This window comes from Ranitomeya imitator, chromosome 2 (genome assembly GCF_032444005.1).
Source record: "Ranitomeya imitator isolate aRanImi1 chromosome 2, aRanImi1.pri, whole genome shotgun sequence".
Taxonomy (NCBI): domain Eukaryota; kingdom Metazoa; phylum Chordata; class Amphibia; order Anura; family Dendrobatidae; genus Ranitomeya; species Ranitomeya imitator.
This window is the reverse complement of record NC_091283.1, coordinates 358,763,123-358,781,453: the sequence shown is the minus strand read 5'-3', so window position 1 is coordinate 358,781,453 and position 18,331 is coordinate 358,763,123. Positions and strand designations below refer to the sequence as shown.

At 45.5% G+C, this 18,331-nt stretch overlaps 1 protein-coding gene across 2 annotated transcripts in view; it reads right to left on the bottom strand.

Annotated features, from left to right (window-relative positions):
- Nucleotides 1-4,046: 4,046 nt before the first annotated feature.
- The window catches only part of LOC138663821 (zinc finger protein 182-like), a 113,834-nt gene continuing 99,549 nt past the window's right edge, over nucleotides 4,047-18,331 (bottom strand). Inside the window, exons 1-6 of one of the 2 annotated variants that reach the window (XM_069750163.1) lie at nucleotides 14,216-14,272; nucleotides 10,118-10,568; nucleotides 9,905-10,028; nucleotides 9,724-9,821; nucleotides 9,448-9,538; nucleotides 4,047-5,383 (exon numbers count right to left, since the gene is read on the bottom strand). In XM_069750163.1, the coding sequence (XP_069606264.1) occupies nucleotides 4,257-5,383; nucleotides 9,448-9,538; nucleotides 9,724-9,821; nucleotides 9,905-10,028; nucleotides 10,118-10,405 (1,728 nt within the window). In that variant the 5' untranslated portion in view covers nucleotides 10,406-10,568; nucleotides 14,216-14,272 and the 3' untranslated portion in view covers nucleotides 4,047-4,256. Of the gene's footprint in view, nucleotides 5,384-9,447; nucleotides 9,539-9,723; nucleotides 9,822-9,904; nucleotides 10,029-10,117; nucleotides 10,569-14,215; nucleotides 14,273-18,331 lie in introns of those variants that run through there. The other variant, XM_069750165.1, reaches the window with a different exon arrangement.

Below are 18,331 nucleotides of genomic sequence, written 5' to 3'. Positions count from 1 at the left end.
GTAAGGTTTTCTGTATAATTATCTTTCTTCATCTATATTTTTCTCATGTTGTTGTTTGTACGTATACTAACCTGGTTGCCATGGTTCCTCCTCTACTTCCGGCCGCACGGCCAGCCTTGAGCATTGACACCATTCGGTGTCTTCGCGCGTGCGCACTACACAGACAACAACGCCGTTGCCATTTCCGGTCTCGTGTCCGACGCTTCTTCCCACGCTGAGGCTGATCCTACTATTATGTAAGTTATATTTAAGTGATAAGGCTGTGCAAGCGGACATACTTGCCCCTGATGAAGCTGCTTTCGTGTGGCGACACGCGTAGGGCAACATAGCCCCACGGACTTTCAGGCACTCTGACAGATAGGACGGACTGGACTCCTAGTTATTGGTTTATACCTTCAATAGGCTTTGGGCACCGCACACCTTAGGCTACGTTCACATATGCGTCTTTGGGCGCAGCGTCGTCGACGGATACCGATGCATGCGTTATGCGCCCCTATCTTTAACATGGGGGGGAGCATGCCAGTATGCGTTGTCATGCGTTGTATGACGCATGCATTTTTTTGGCGCACCAGACAGGGCGCGGACGACTCTACAGGTTGCAGTTTTGATGCGTCACATTTCCGAAGAAAAACGCATGCAACGCACCTGCGTCGTAAATGCGCAAAAAAAAAAACACATTAGTGTCTATGAAAAACGCATAAGGCGCAGGTGCCTGCGTTGAGCCGCGTTTTTTGACGCATGCGCCTTTTAACTTAATGTATTTTTGGGGGCGTTTTTGATCTTAAATTGTATAGGACAACGCATGCGTCAAAAAACACTGCGTTGTGTATGCGTTTTGACATGCGTTGTGTCGACGACGCTGCGCCCAACAACGCAAATGTGAACGTAGCCTTACTGGTATACATTAATACGATGCTCCCTCTGATATGAATGCTTATCGACTGGTATTGATGTCTGACCAGGTTACTATATTTGGCTTATTATAGCTTCTGTGACGATATGGCAGTTTAGGGGGCTTGATGATGCCACATATATTGTAGGTGTGTAATACCTTTGCTCATTTATCTGTAATATTGTCCATGCTGTCCATTCTGCCTATTATGTCTTGCAGGTATTAGCTAGGATGGGCGCCCTCCATTGTTATTAAATTTATTTTGAGCAGTTACTTGATTACCTGCTATGTATTGTTGTTATTGAAGGGGTTCTACTATATGTCCTAGCCCTCTCAGGTGCCAAAAACATCTCAGTTTGTGGGATATGTTCTTTACTCCTGTCATTATGGGTATTTTTGTGCTTTTTTAATTGTTTTTAATGTTGTTGTTTGCTTACCTTTTTTGTAATAAATATCTATTTTTGGTAATCTATTCAGTCCTGTCGATCTCCTATTCAACATGTCTCTTTCTGTGTGGTTTAGCTTTGCCAGTAATGCAATGCGCCGTCAGCATCATTAGGGACCTTGCACATGCGCAGTACTGGTTCCCAGTAATGCATTGCGGCGCCCGCTCGCGTCATAAAGGCACGCCTCTCACGTGTGCGCACTGCTGCCCCGGACGTCACGCGCAATGAGGCAGACCAGGACACGATCCGGGAGAGGTGCTCTTCTCCATATCTTCTGCCACATCTCTCCACACACCCTCAAGGTCCGCTGACCTCGGCAGTGGCGCTTCAGTCAACCGCCCCAGCCGAGGCAGCGAACCCCCACCACCTTTTTATCTGCAGGTTTTCTATCCCTGGGAGTGGATCACCTCTCTCTCTGTGGTGCCTTCATGGGGGAAAGAGAAAGTACAGGTTACCACAACAAACCTGCCAAGAGAGGGTAGACCGCCAAAACTCTCAGCCTGGGCAAGGAGGGCATTAATCAGAAAAACAGCACAGAGACCGAAGGTAACTGTAAAGGAGCTGCAGAGTTCCCAAGTAGAGACTGGAGTACTTGTCCATACGACTATAATAAGCTGTAAGTCCTGAGAGGTGGAAGAGTGGGCAGACTAATGCCTTTACTTACGCACAAAACCTGTACAGCTTGTTTTGATTTTGCCTAAAGATACGTGGAACACTCCCCAAATGTATGGAGGAAGGTTCTTTGGTCAGATGAGACCAAAATTTAACTTTCTGGCTACCAAAGGAAATGCAATGTTTGGCGCCAAACCAACAGCTCATCACCACAAGATTACCTCCACACAGTGAAATGTAGTGACAGAATTATGCTTATGGGTTACGTTTTTTGGCAGCAGAGAGGGAAAATAATCCGAGACGAGGGGAAGATGGATGGTGCGAAATACAGGGATATTCTTTAGGAAATATTTTTTCAGTGTGTACAAAAGCAGAGACAGTGATGACAGTGATGATTGGGCGCAGGACATCATGTGTCATTCTACCGCATCACAGCCCCGGGACTGCAAGTGCCGACACCATTGGAACAGAGCCGGCACGTGAGGGGAGTGTAGGTATTTTATTGGGGCTGAACATTTAGTTTAACTCCTTCCCAACATTTCATGTTACTATACGTCCAGGTCGGTTGGTACTTACAGACCTTGGACATATGGATACGTCATATCTTTAATGCATTACCATTATTACAGGTTGAGACATTATTACAGGATTGGGGACATTATTACAAGCTTGGGGATTTTATTACAGGATAAGGGTTATTGGGGCCAATCCTATAATGTCACCAATTTTAGGATTGGCGACATTATTACAGGATTGGAGAAAATGTTACAGAACAGGGGAAATATTATAGGATTGGGGACATTACTAAAGGCTTGGGGCCATTATTACAGGTTTAGTGACATTATTACAGGATTAGGAACCATATTACAAAATAAGCATTATTACAGGCTGAGGGACACTACTTCAGGATGGAGGCCAGAATTAATGTAGCCAATATGAAAATCCAAAAGGATTCCCTATTGATTATTGATCTCTATTATTGCAATTGTTCAGAAAACTTGTCAGTTATATGATCAAATATTATTAGGCATAAAACAGATTGGATTTTTCTGACAGTAAATAAGAAAATGTCAAGGTAGTCTATGGTTTATTACTGGTAATGGGAACGGTGGAACCACTGTGCCTTGGTCCGAGGAGAGCCTGGAGGGGTATGACTAGGTGAGCACCTGATTCTTCACTAGAGCCCTTCATGGTGGGGTTTGGTTTGGCTCCCGATGGACACCAGCTGCTACTCCAGGACAGACCTCAGACACACGACAACTGACCCCAAATGGATAAGTAGCTGGAACGGCACGCTAGGGGAGTACAGTCGATGTAGACAGGCACGGCAGGTGCACAGATGCTGATGTGTATGGCTGGTATACAGATAGGCACTGGCAGTTGCGGACTGGTCTGGCTGGTATACCGATAGTCAAGGCAAATACGGCCAGACAGACTGGAGAGATGGTCTAACTGATGGGTACTGGGGACCTGACACCTAGCATGAAAATAACGAACTAACTACACATTGCTCAGGCATCTCCCTTCAGGTGGAGGTGCTTTAAATATTAAGTACCTCCCAGTCATTGGCTGGGGACACTTTAAGATAGCGCACACGTGGCCCCTTTAAGAAGGAGGGAGCGCGCACCGTAAGAACAGTGCCCAGGGATCTGAAAGTCATGTGCAGACCCCAGGCAGCCGCCAGAGAAGGAGGAGGAAGTGCGGGACGGGGGCTATGGCGGTAATCCTGGGAGACATATGGAGGGACACCGGTGCTACAGTACTGCACTCCTAATGTTGCCTCTGTGCTTGTTCATACTGAGTGGATTGAATGCTGCGGCCAACATATTGAAGCCTACAGCTTCACTCTAACAAATAAACATCAAATGATGTGTTGCAAATTAGAAATTGGCTGATAAGGAAAATCTCCCCAGTGGTACTCGATTGAAAGATCTTTCACTCATGTACAAGCATTGCACAGCATAAATACTTGAGGCCTTCACAACAATAAACCCCCCCTAAGTCTGGAAACAAGGAGGAATGGCTGTATTTTGCCCCACAGCAGATACAAAGAGGTTTTAGTTGTTTTCGACACCAATGAATTTGTGACCACATTTCTCGCAATAGACACTTTATTTTCAAAGAGAAAAAGGGTGCTTTAGGTGATCCCAGGATGACAAGGTTGGAACTCCCACGAGTGGATTCTGTACTGATCAAACTCTGGTTTTAGACATGTTGAGGTGAAGGGACACTAGAATATTTACCCTAGTCACCTAGATACAATCTACCATCTTCTGTTAAAGGAACGTGTTAACAAAAGAGATAACCTAACCCAGACACTGGGCTAAGCCCTGAAGTCCTTGAGATCCAATAATCGGAGAGTGAGATTTTTGATGCCTAATAAGGTGCCATTTCTGGATAAAACATTTCTCACATTCTGAACATGAAAAAGGCTTCTCGCCTGTGTGGAGTCTCTGGTGCTTAACAAGATGAGATTTGCAGATAAAATATTTCCCACATTCTGAACATAAATATTGTTTCTCCCCTGTGTGATATCTCTGATGCGAGATAAGATTTGATTTCTGCGAAAAACTCCTCCCACATTCCGAACATGAAAAAGGCTTCTCCCCTGTGTGACTTCTCTGGTGTATAAGAAGATGCGATTTCCGGACAAAATATTTCCCACATTCTAAACAGGATAAAAGCTTATTCCTTGTGTGAATTTTCTGGTGCTTAATAAGAGACCATTTGCGGCTGAAATATTTTCCACATTCTGAACATAAATATAGTTTCTCCCCTGTGTGAGTTCTCTGATGTGCGATAAGATTTGATTTCTCTGTAAAACTTCTCCCACATTCTGAACATGAAAAAGGTTTGTCCCCTGAGTGAGTTCTCTGGTGTTTAACAAGATACGATTTCCGGTTAAAACGTTTCCTACATTCTGAACATGAATAAGGCTTCTCCCCTGTGTGAGTTCCCTGGTGATTAACAAGATGAGATTTCAGGTTAAAACATTTCCCGCATTCGGGACATGAATATGGCTTCTCCCCAGTATGAATTCTCTCATGCCTAATAAGATCTGATTTCCGGGTGAAATATTTCCCACAGTTGGAACAAGAAAATCTCTTCTCTTCTGTGTGAATTTTTTTATGTTCAACAAAAGACGTTTCGAGGGGAAAACTAATTACATGTTCTGAATGTGAAAATGCCTTCTTTGCTTTAACAGCAATTAGTTTTTTAATGCCTCTTTTGTAACTTTTATTATTCTTTGCAGTCTGTAATGTATCAGGAGATATGACCTCTGTCACAGGATCAGATGATAGATCTTTGCAGTAAAAGGATGATGGTATATCTGGAGTAATGGCATTCAATTCATGTGTGATCTCAAGGTCATCTGATTTAAAAATCAAAGATGTCAGTTGTCCCTCTGATGTCATGGTCATTGTAGAGTCATCTGCCAAGAAATAAAATCAATTATTCTTTTTAATAAAACAACCTTAAAATTTATATTTTTGAACATTTCTCTTAAATGTTCCATAGTCACATATGGAAGCATGAAAAAGGCAAGGTATGTAGGAAAACTGAATTATTCACTAAGAGAATGACAGATCACAGTCTATTAGAAGACCTCATGGCATAAACCAGAAACACGTGGTGTTCAACTGTTTGTTCATTTGGCTTCCTAAGAAGTGCAAGAAAAAACAACCAAAAAATGTTATGTAGTCAAAAATAATACTTATAAAAACTGCTACGTATCCCGTAAAAAACCAAGTCCCACAATGGTCCATAAAAAAAGAGATTTCCACATTATTGGAGTCTCAAAGGCTTTTGAAAAGCAACATATCTTCCGTAAACCAGTCCAGCAAAATCCACTTTCCCAAAATCAAACTTCCCCCTCACTCCTGAGCCTTGCAGTGTTCACAAACCACATTTAGCATCCATGTATTTGCCATTTCAGTAGTGAAGAACCCACTTAATTTAGTTTGTCTCCGGGATCACAATCTGAGCACTATGTGTTGGACAATAGAATGACGTTTGTGCAATTTTTTTTTCAGCAACACCCACTGCATGCTAATTTCAGTTCATAATTTACAAAATGGAGTCACTTTATGGAGTTTTCTGATCTAATCTAATTTTTTTTCTGATCTGATTTTCTGCCATTCTGTCATTCTAGGGCTTCTGCAAATGGTGCATCACATCTCCTGTTTGAACTGCTCCTATCATCAAGCGCTGCCTTATTTATTATGAAGGCGGTGCTAGTGATGAAGGAGATGTAGGAAACATAAGAACTGGGCGGCACATACTCTGTTCAGCCACTAAGAACAAGGTGGCTGGGACCAGTGGTACCCATACCTCCCAACCGTCCCGGATCCCGCGGGACTGTCCTGATTTTGACAGTCAGCCCCGCGATCCCGGGCGGGACATTAGTTGTCCCGCACTACGTGCCTTTTTTTTTTTTTAATAAAAGCTGGGTCACCTCCCGACCGACCCCCCCCCCCCCCCGCCCAACCGCCTGCGCCCCTGGCCGCCTCCCACCCACCCTCCTTGAAGACGACACTCACCCTGCTCCAGCGATGATCTCGGCTTCTGCAGCGCTCCTGAATGAGCTGTCACGTTGTACCGCTCATTAAGGTCCATGCATATGCGCATATTCATGGCCCTTAATGAGCGGTATCACATGACCGCTGACCCAGGAAGAAGGTGCTGAGCCGGGAGTCGGGACAGAGCCAGAGGGATGGCCGCGCGGTGAGGAACAGGTAAGTATGAGGGACGGGGGACAGGGTAGGGGGGATGAAGGAGGACGGTAGCCGCACCATTCAAGATGGGAGCGTGGGGGGAGCGCAGGGGGGGGGGTGTGTGTGTGGAGAAATGAGCCATGCATACAGGGGGGGGGGGGGTGGAGGAAAGGGCCATGCATACAGGAGGGGGGGGGGGTAATATGAGCCATGCATACAGGAGGGGGGATAATATGAGCCATGCATAGGGGGGGGGGGAATATGAGACATGTATACAGGAGGGGGGGGGGGAAATGAGGCATGCATACAGGAGGGGGGGGGGTATGAGCTGTTGTGAACAGGTAATTCAGAACCACAATGGACCTTGAAGTTCAGAGCACACAAAGTGACCTGACAATTACCAAAAAACATAGGACGAGCTCTGAGACGTGGGAACTCTGCTGACCGCAATCCCTAATCCTATCCAACCACACTAGAGGTAGCCGTGGAGCGTTCCTGACCAGTCCTATGCGCCTAGAGCACAGCCTGAGAAACTAGCTAGCCCTAAGAAAGAAAAATAAGCCTAGCTTGCCTCAGAGAAATACCCCAAAGGAAAAGGCAGCCCCCCACATATAATGACTGTGAGTTGAGATGAAAATACAAACGCAGAGATGAAATAGATTTAGCAAAGTGAGGCCCAACTTACTGAACAGACCGAAGATAGGAAAGATTGCTTTGCGGTCAACACAAAACCCTACAAACAACCACGCAGAGGGGGCAAAAAGACCCTCCGCACCGACTAACGGTACGGAGGTGCTCCCTCTGCGTCCCAGAGCTTCCAGCAAGCAAGAAAAACCAATATAGCAAGCTGGACAGAAAAAATAGCAAACAAAAATAACACAAGCAAAACTTAGCTTATGCAGGATAGACAGGCCACAGGAACGATCCAGGAGAAAGCAAGACCAATACTAGAACATTGAATGGAGGCCAGGATCAAAGCACTAGGTGGAGTTAAATAGAGCAGCACCTAACGACTTAACCTCATCACCTAAGGAAGGAAACTCAGAAGCCGCAGTACCACTCTCATCCACCAAAGGAAGCTCATAGACAGAACCAGCCGAAGTACCACTCACGACCACAGGAGGGAGCTTGGCCACAGAATTCACAACAATGAGCCATGCATACAGGGGGGAATATGAGCCATGCATACAGTAGGGGGGTCATTATACAGTATTAAGCATCATGTGGGATCATTATACAGTATGGAGAACTGTGTGTGGCCATTATACAGTATGGAGCATCATGTGCAGCCAGTATACAGTATGGAGCATCATGTTCAGTCATTATACAGTATGGAGCATCATGTGCGGTCATTATACAGTATGGAGCATCATGTGTGGCCATTATACAGTATGGAGCATCATGTTCAGCCATTATACAGTATGAAGCATCATGTGCGGTCATTATACAGTATGGAGCATCATGTGTGGCCATTATACAGTATGGAGCATCATGTGTTCATTATACAGTATGGAGCGTCAGGTGTGTTCATTATACAGTATGGAACATCATGTGTGGTCATCATACAGTATGGAGCATCATGTGCGGCCATTATACAGTATGGAGCACTGTGTGGCCATTATACAGTATGGAGCATCATGTGCGGTCATTATACAGTATGGAGCATCATGTGCGGTCGTTATACAGTATGCATGTGTGGTCGTCATACAGTATGGAGCATCATGTGCAGTCATTATACAGTATGTAGCATCATGTGCGACCATTATACAGTATGGAGCACTGTGTGGCCATTATACAGTATGGAGCATCATGTGCAGCCAATATACAGTATGGAGCATCATGTGCAGTCATTATACAGTATGGAGCATCATGTGCGGCCATTATACAGTATGGAGCATCAGTGCGATCATTATACAGTATGGAGCGTTATGTGTGTTCATTATACAGTATGGAGCATCATGTGTGGCCATTATACAGTATGGGGCACTATGTGGCCATATTTTTTTGTATATAATTATTGTATATGAAAACAGTGTGATCAGCAGTGCTAAATGGGTGTGGTTGGGACGTGGATATGGGTATGACTAATTATGAATGGGTGTGGTCAGAGGCGTGGCCTAAAATTTGCAGCGGCGCCCTGCAAACTTTGTCCCTCTTTCCCATCTTCAAAAGTTGGGAGGTATGGTGGTACCATTCATTCTCACAGTATGGGTGTGTGTGCAGTTCAGCTGGAATAATCAGCTCCCTGCTTCAGATAATTGGAAAGCACCACACACTACTAAAGCTCGAAGCATATTGCCAGAAGAGGCCAGATACAGCCTTTTCTCCTCTGGCTTGTTTATTTGTCTCCTGTTGTAACCCGACCTGTTTACTGACTACTCTTGCATCTTCCGATTTTGTATTTCTCTGCTCTCCAAGTTCTGATCCAACTACCTGACAGTTCTCGCCATCTTGCACGACCGAACAGCAGCTACTCATTTATGATGGACCATTGGAGTTGCAATGAGTCCTGACAAGAATAGTAGAGCAGATCTTGGTGTTCCCCATTATAAAAGCAATTGTACAGTATTCTGAATTTTTTTAGGATCGAAAATATAATGAAGTTTATGACTATAGAAGAAGAGCAATAAATGCCCAAAGAAATGTTAACAGTTTTGGGCTGAGGAAAATATTGTGGTCTAGCGGCAAAATGGTGATCTCATGATTGTGATATGGCCAGACTACACCACCGAAAAAGCAGCCACACCTAGTGACTTCTTTGCAGCTGGTGCTTACAACTCACCTGGGCGATTATCTGTAGGAATCTCCTCTTTACATCGTTCATCATCCCTCACATAAGACTCTGTAGAATTAATATGGGTCAGATCTTCACCCTGAAATAAATATTGTAAGTCATAGACAGATGGAGAAGTCACATCTATGATCAGCTCTAATCCTGCCATCTCCACTGTTCTCATAAAACATATAATGCTGGTGGATAAAACAAGAATGAACACAAGACCTTCACAGCCGTCTACACATCATAGGGGAGATCTCATGACACCTTCTCTCCATCTACCTGATGATCCTGAGGAACATTGGGATCTTCTTCTTTACAGTCCTGTGGAAGAAGAGGACGGGGACATCTCTCTGGTGTTGTCCTCTTACTGAATAGAACTGGAGGAAACACATACAGGGACTGAATTCATTTTTCACATACAGATGATTACAGACTGTGTGCATTTAGTCCTCTCTATTACCTGATGATGTGATGGTCTGGGGAACCTCCATAATGATGTCCTTGTACAGATCTTTGTGTCCTTCTAAATACTCCCACTCCTCCACAGAGAAATAGACGGTGACATCGTGACACCTTATAGGAACCTGACACATACAATGATACCGTCATCCCCCCAGTTACCTAAAAAAAACAACGATCATATATACTGTCCCAACATTCCCAGCAGTGTCACCTCTCCAGTCAGCAGCTCAATCATCTTGTAGGTGAGTTCTAGGATCTTCTGGTCATTCATGTCCTCCTGTATCAGGGATCGAGGTGAAGGCCCCCTGATTGTGCTCAGGCGTCTTCCCCATCCTTCAGACATAGAAGCCTGACAGTGCTCACTAGAGGAATTCACTAATGTGTAATCCTGGACATGGAGAGACACATTAATAGACCTCACTACAGACATTTTCGGACTCCTCACCAGTTCTGTCCATCCGATATTCCCATAGATAAGAATGATGTAATGTGACATCATCAGAATCTCTCACCTCCCCAGTAAGCCGAAAGAGGATCTCTAGGGTGAGGTGTAACATCCTCTCCGCTTTTATGTCCCTGTCCATATCCATCCTTGTTGGGTCAATTAGGTAAGCTCTCTTCTATAGAAGATCTCCACTGAGAGGATCCGGTATTGTAGGGACCTTAATAGGGAGAAGATGATGATGTAACATCATAAAGAATCCTGTGTAATAGGGCTGGGCAATTCATTTTCCCAAGGGCCCACATCAAAGACCATGACTTATGGAGATACGATCCATGAGGCCAAACTTAATTCTGCTAAATTTTTTTTTTCTATCAATTTTTATTACTTAATCGTGGGCAGAGTTATGTCTGCTGACTTGATGCTACATGTAAAGTGTTCTTTCCTGCAGCAGCTAATAAAAAACCCCAAATTACTGCTTTTTACAAAGTTTATATAAACCAGTACATTATTTTGTTCCTGTTATTCAGCCTTTGCAACTTAACCAACTGCTTACAACAAAATATGATGTCGCCACAAACCATCCCACATTGTAGTCCTTCTACTACTGCAACATTATCCACTGTAGCCTCCCTTCTAACATTCTCACACCTTCCCAATCTGTACTTAACTCTGCTGCCTGACTAATCTATCTCTCTCCTCGCTATTCTTCCACTTATCCCCTCTGGAACTCTCTTAATTGACTCCCAATCCCCCCAAAAACCTAGTTCAAACTACCAACATTGACCTACAAAGCTGTCCATAATCTGTCTCCTGCAAATGTATCAGAGGTAATCTTCCGATATCTTCCAACTAGTGATAATAATAATAATAATAATAATAATAATAATTTTTATTTATATAGCGCCAACATATTCCGCAGCGCTTTACAAATTATAGAGGGGACTTGTACAGACAATAGACATTACAGCATAACAGAAATACAGTTCAAAACAGATACCAGGAGGAGTGAGGGCCCTGCTCGCAAGCTTGCAAACTATGAGGAAAAGGGGACACACGAGAGGTGGATGGTAACAATTGCTTTAGTTATTCGGACCAGCTATAGTGTAAGGCTCAGGTGTTCATGTAAAGCTGCATGAACCAGTATGTAGCAGTACAGACACAGAGAGCTAATACTGCATAAAGTGTATGAGAACATGATGCGAGGAACCTTTTTTTTTTTTTATTATAAATAGGCCACACAGGGATCGTTAGGTTAATGCATTGAGGCGGTAGGCCAGTCTGAACAAATGAGTTTTTAGGGTACGCTTAAAACTGTGGGGATTGGGGATTAATCGTATTAACCTAGGTAGTGCATTCCAAAGAATCGGCGCAGCACGTGTAAAGTCTTGGAGACGGGAGTGGGAGGTTCTGATTATTGAGGATGCTAACCTGAGGTCATTAGTGATGAGCAAATGTACTCGTTACTCAAGATTTCCCGAGCACACTCGGGTGTCCTCCAAGTATTTGTAAGTGCTCGGAGATTTAGTTTGCAGCGCCGCAGCTGAATTATTTACATCTGTTAGCCAGGATAAGTACATGTGGGAGTTGCCTGGTTGCTAGGGAATCCCCACATGTAATCAAGCTGGCTAACAAATGTAAATAATTCAGCTGCGGCACTGAAAACTAAATCTTCGAGCAATTACAAATACTTGGAGGACACCCGAGCGTGCTCGGGAAATCTCGAGTACTGAGTATATTCGCTCATCACTACTTCCAACACTTAATGTCTGGTCCTCACAAGAACTCCTTCTCTCCTCTACACTTATACGTTCCTATCCCAATCACCTGCAAACATATCCAAAGTTTCCCCCCTTCCAGGAATTTTGTAACCTAACATGTCCAATTATCCATCACATTCAGAGCTTTTAAAACCCACCTCTTGAAGAAAGATTACTGCCTGCAAAGAAGCCATGTCCCTCACCACCACCATTGGAGCTGCTGCAACCCCCTACCTTCTGTCTCCTCCACATTATCTTGTAGACTGTAAGCCCACAAGGGCAGGGCTCCCTCATTTCTGTAACAATCTGTCATGTTTTCTGCAACGGTCTGGGGGCTGGTAGTACTGAGGGAGCAATATACTGTGTGGGAGAGATGGTGGTACTGTGGGAACATTTTACTGGGTGTGGGGGGGATGGTGGTACTGGGGGAGCATTATACTGTGTGTGGGGGAATGGCGGTACTGTGGGAACATTATACTGTGTGTGGGGATGGCAGTAATGGGGGAACATTATACTGTGTGTAGAGGGATGGCGGTACTGTGGAAATATTATATTGTGTGAGTTGATGGCGGTACTGTGGGAACATTATACTGTGTGTGGGGGGATGGTGGTACTGGGGAACATTATACTGTGTGTGTGTGGGTGGAATGGCAGTACAGGGGGATTATTATACTGTGTGTGTGGGGGATGGTGGTACTGAGGGAACAATATACTGTGTGGCGGGATGGTGATACTGTCGGAACATTATACTGTGTGTGGGGGGAATGGCGGTACAGGGGGATTATTATACTGTGTGTGGAGGATGGCGGTACTGGGGGAACATTACACTGTGTGAGGGGGGATGGCAGTACTGTGGGAACATTATACTGTGTGTGGGGGGATGGCGGTACTGTGGGAACATTATACTGTGTGTGGAGGATGGTGGTACTGGGGGAACATTATACTGTGTGAGGGGGGATGGCGCTACTAGGGGAACATTATACTGTGTGTGGGGGGATGGCAGTACTGTGGGAACCTTATAATGTGTGTGGGAGGATGGCGGTACTGTGGGAACCTTATACTGTGTGTGGGGGGATGGCGGTACTGTGGGAACCTTATACTGTGTGTGGAGGATGGTGGTACTGGGGGAACATTATACTGTGGGAGGCCAAGAAAGGGGCACTGTAGTTGAGTTGTATGTTATCTATTAGGGGCAAAAACATTATGATTCTTATAAAAATTGTTCTCAGTGGGAAAAACAAAAAAATAATCTTATATAGTTATGATACCTTTTAATGGCTAACAAAAATAAAATAAATGATGTTACAAAGCAAAAAATACTCATGTCTCTTCCTCAGGCATGGTATAACACAGTATCTTAAAGGGACACGGTCACCCCCTCCAGCCGTTATAAACTAAAAGGGCCACCTTGTGCAGCAGTAATGCTGCATTCTAACAAGGTGGCTCAGTTAGTTTTTGGTGCATTTATTCCCCAAATAAAGTGTTTTATTACTTCTCCAAAATACCTGTCTTTAGACAGGGAGGCAGGTCCTCACCCCCCTGCTTAAAACGCCACACTGCCGTCACTCAAATCTTCAGGGGCGCTGCCCCCTCCGCTCTGTTTTCCCATGAAATCCAGCGCTTGCGCTGTTTAGTACTGGCTGGTGCAGACGCAAGATTTGAGTGACGGCAGTGTGGCGGTTCAAGCAGGGGGGTGAGGACCTGCCTCCCTGTCTAAAGAAAGATATTTTGGAGAAGTAATAAAACGCTTTATTTGGGGAATAAATGCACCAAAAACTAACTAAAAGAGCCACCTTGTTAGAATGCAGCATTACTGCCGCACAAGGTGGCTCTTTTAGTTTATAACGGCTGGAGGGGGGTGACAGTGGCCCTTTAAGAAACACAAATATACACAGAATAAGAGCAGAGTCACGGCATAATAAACAGACATTAAAATAAGCAACCTGAGAGCAGAGAGAGAATCCTTAATTAGATTAGTGGCGTAAAAGCTTCACAAGTCCCAATATCCAAGTAAGATCAGAGGCCTGGTGCCCTGCCATGGATATTGGGATAGTGAAGGGGTTAATGTCCCCCCTGTGCCCAGTAATGGGGAATCTCCAGCACCTACCTCCACCTGCAGAGCCGCACACCACATATATGGCTGCTCTGTGCACACAGGACCTGTGATGAGGTCACAGGAGGGGAGGAGTCAGGGGTCACATGATCAGGGGCCTCAGTGTATGCAGGACTCTGCTGTGCTGGTTGTCATGGTGCTGGATGAGGGGAAGGTTATGTGTGGGGTCAGGAGGGGTTTACAGTGTGGATGTAGCAGAGCCGTGTGTGTACGAGGTGTACGGAGCAGAGTCGTGTGTGTAAGAAGTGTGCGGAGCGGAGCCGTGCATGTACAGGGTGTACGGAATGGAACCGTGTGTATACGAGGTGTACGGAGCGGAGTCGTGTGTATGAGGTGTACGGAGCGGAGCCGCGTGTGTACAGGGTGTACGGAGCGGGGCCACGCATGTACGGAGCTGAGCCCCAGGTGTATGGAGCGGAACCACGTGTGTATGAGGTGTACGGAGCGGAGCCATTTGTGTGTGGTGTGTATGGAGCGAAGCCGAGTGTGTACGGAGCAGAGCAGCATGTGTACAGGGTGTAAGGAGTGGAACCACGTGTGCAGGAGGTGTACGGAGCGGAGCCATTTGTGTGCGGTGTGTATGAAGCGGAGCCGCATGTGTACAGGGTGTATGGAGCAGAGCCATTTGTGTGCAGTGTGTATGGAGCGGAGCTGCGTGTGTGCGAGGTGTACGGAGCGGAGCCATGGGTCTACAAGGTGTACGGAGCGGAGTCGTGTATGAGGTGTATGGAGCAGAGCCACATGTGTACAAGGTGTACGGAGCGGAGCCGTGCATGTACAGGGTGTATGGATCGGAGCCGCTTGTGTACGAGGTGTACGGAGCAGAGTCGTGTGTGTAAGAAGTGTGCGGAGCGGAGCCGTGCGTGTACGAGGTGTACGGAGCGGAGTCGTGTGTATGAGGTATACGGAGCGGAGCCGCGTGTGTACAGGGTGTGCGGAGCGGGGCCACGCATGTACGGAGCTGAGCCCCAGGTGTATGGAGCGGAACCACGTGTGTATGAGGTGTACGGAGCGGAGCCATTTGTGTGTGGTGTGTATGGAGCGAAGCCGAGTGTGTACGCGGTGTACGGAGCAGAGCAGCATGTGTACAGGGTGTACGGAGCGGAACCACGTGTGCAGGAGGTGTACGGAGCGGAGCCATTTGTGTGCGGTGTGTATGAAGCGGAGCCGCGTGTGTACAGGGTGTACGGAGCGGAGCCATGTGTGTACTGGGTGTACGGAGCAGAGCCATTTGTGTGCAGTGTGTATGGAGCGGAGCTGCGTGTGTACGAGGTGTACGGAGCGTAGCCATGGGTCTACGAGGTGTACGGAGCGGAGTCGTGTATGAGGTGTATGGAGCAGAGCCACGTGTGTACAGGGTGTACGGAGCGGGGTCACGCGTGTACGGAGCAGATAATGAGAGAAAAAAAGCATCACTCCAAATATGCACACCACATACACAAAAATAAGAGACATGATAATAAATCATATATGAAAAACAAGATTTTTATTGACACACAACACACAATATAAAACATAATTAAAAACAGCAAAGAGCCTTGTCCATACACAATCATATAAATCTGAGTATAAGAGTGAATACCCAACAAAATAGTGTGATAAGGACTACCTGAATGCAGGCCTGTGCAGCTATAGGCAAAAGGGGTTAATAGAAGCAAGCCAGAAAACAGTCCTTCAGTCTAGCAATATAAAGCCCCCTAGCAACCATGATAGTAACACACTGAGCAATATAACGAGCCAATACCTAGATGGCGTGTACGGAGCGGAGCCCTGCGTGTACAGGGTGTACGGAGCGGAGTCGTGTGTGTATGAGGTGTATGGAGCGGAGCCACGTTTGTACAGGGTGTACGGAGCGGGGCCACGCCTGTACAGGGTGTACGGAGCCAAGCCCTGCGTGTACCAGGGTGTACGGAGCAGAGCCCCGGGTGTACAAAGCGGATCAACGTGTGTACGAGGTGTGCGGAGCCATGCGTGTACGAGGTGTAACGAGCAGAGCCGTGCGTGTACAGGGTGTACCGAGCGGAGCCGTGTGTGTATGGGGTGTTCGGACCGGAGCCGTGTGTGTGAGATGTACGGAGCAGAGCCATTTGTGTGCGGGGTGTATGGAGCGAAGCCGAGTGTGTACAAGGTGTACGGAGCAGAGCAGCATGTGCACAAGTATGGAGCGGAGCCGCACATGTACTGGGTGTATGGAGCGGAACCACATGTGTACGAGATGTATGGAGCGGAGCCTCAGTGAATGTAGTGCGAGCTGTCCGACTCCTGTACACTGATATCCGGAGTGCAGACGCTACATGGAAACTTCTTCTTGGTCCCGTTTCCAGCATTATTTGCCCCTCACTGCATGCTGGCTGCAATATTGGATTGAAGTTCATTCTCTGTCCTCCGTAGAACATGCCTGCACAAGGCAATCTTGCATGCATGCAGCCAGCGGGTAAGGAAAGGGTGAATCAAACACCCGAAAACCCTGCCCCTATGGCTGAAGATTGTTCCCTCCAAATTCAGGTTACAGAGTCCCTTTAAGACAAAGGTGCAAAGGAACAAAAAGACCTGTTAACCTGAAGACCTGGTGGTACCTCCTCTTGAGCCTCAGCTATCTCACCTTCTACCTCAGTTTCACTTTTTGTATTGAAGAACTGAAATAAACTTTTGATGATATTCTAATATAGTGAGAAGTACTTGTAGATAATATTGAGCATCCCACAACTACATACAGGTAAGAAGCTGAGACTATTGTACCGGTGGGTGCCACGTCCGGCTGGTCAGATGCAGTAGAAAATATAAAGTCTGGAGGAATCACACACCCGTAGTCACAGTTATATGGCGGCATTAGAGTTTTGATTGTCCTTTCATTTTTTAGGACATTAGACGGATTCAAAGTTTAACAGCAGGTTTCCAATATTGATCTCTCTTTTTAGGAGACAAATTAATTTCAGAAATAGATTTGAGGGGCCAAAATATTATCCTGTGTTAATGCTTTAGCTCTGGGAGTGTTCATCATCCCATTGGGGAAGATTGTTAGAGGGGGGTCAGATGCTGATCACAAAGCTGTCCACTTCCCAATGTCTCACACTGGTAATGGCCCTTTCCTTATACATTAGCTCTGGAGGCAGATTCTCGGGGTGATCTCAGTCCGACCCATAGATCCTAACAGCTTATTTACATATTGGGAAAAGCATGGATTTCTCTAGAATAAGACGTCAGATAACAAGGTATCATTTTATTCAGCGTTCTATGACCTGCATACCCATAGAAGTGCTTAGGGGGGTGGATCCTACTGACAGATTCTCTTTAAAATTATATTTTTTCTCAACATTGATTTTTTATCTTTAAATACAAAAATTTGACATCACAGTAATCATACAGAGCTGGATAATCATACTGACATGTCATTTTACCATAACAATGTCGTAACCAAAACACTTTTGCCATCCTTGCATTCATTCACAAATGAATTCATTCACCATAATTTTATTGCAGTGTGGGGAAGGGATGCCATTTTAATCGGCCATGCTACCAGTCCTCGGTGACACTGTCCACATGTCAATATTATATTGCAGGCACCAACAAATTGAAGCAGCATTCAGGTTTTTTACTTTATCCCCACGCCCTTCCTTTTGGAAACACCCAGAAAGGGAGGAGAGAAGTGACATCAGACCCATGTGACCAGATCCCGCCCACATTTACAGCAGTCGTAATGCGAGCTGGCAGTACACTAAGTTTTCACGGCAAATGCCAGCAGCTGCTTCCTCTAGTATGAAAGTTCAAAATATCAAAACTCGATTTGAATTAGCTTGTCTTTTTCCCATGTACTGAATTTTTTAACTCAAATAATAAAAAAGTAATACTTTACATTTTTTTAAATTAATTTACACTACTCTTGGCGGATACATTCCTTTTAATCGTTTTTACTATATAATGTTATAAAATGGCAACCTGACAGGTCCTCGAGGGGAGATACTACAGTATATGTATCTTTCAGGTTGGTAACCTTGGTGGTGTAAACCTGGAAAAGCAGGCTGTTGTGAATTCTGTGGCTGAATTCACTCCTGTGGTATTGCAGCCTCTGGGCTTCCTCCCTCAGGTGTTTTGGTGAGCTCGTTGGCTGCC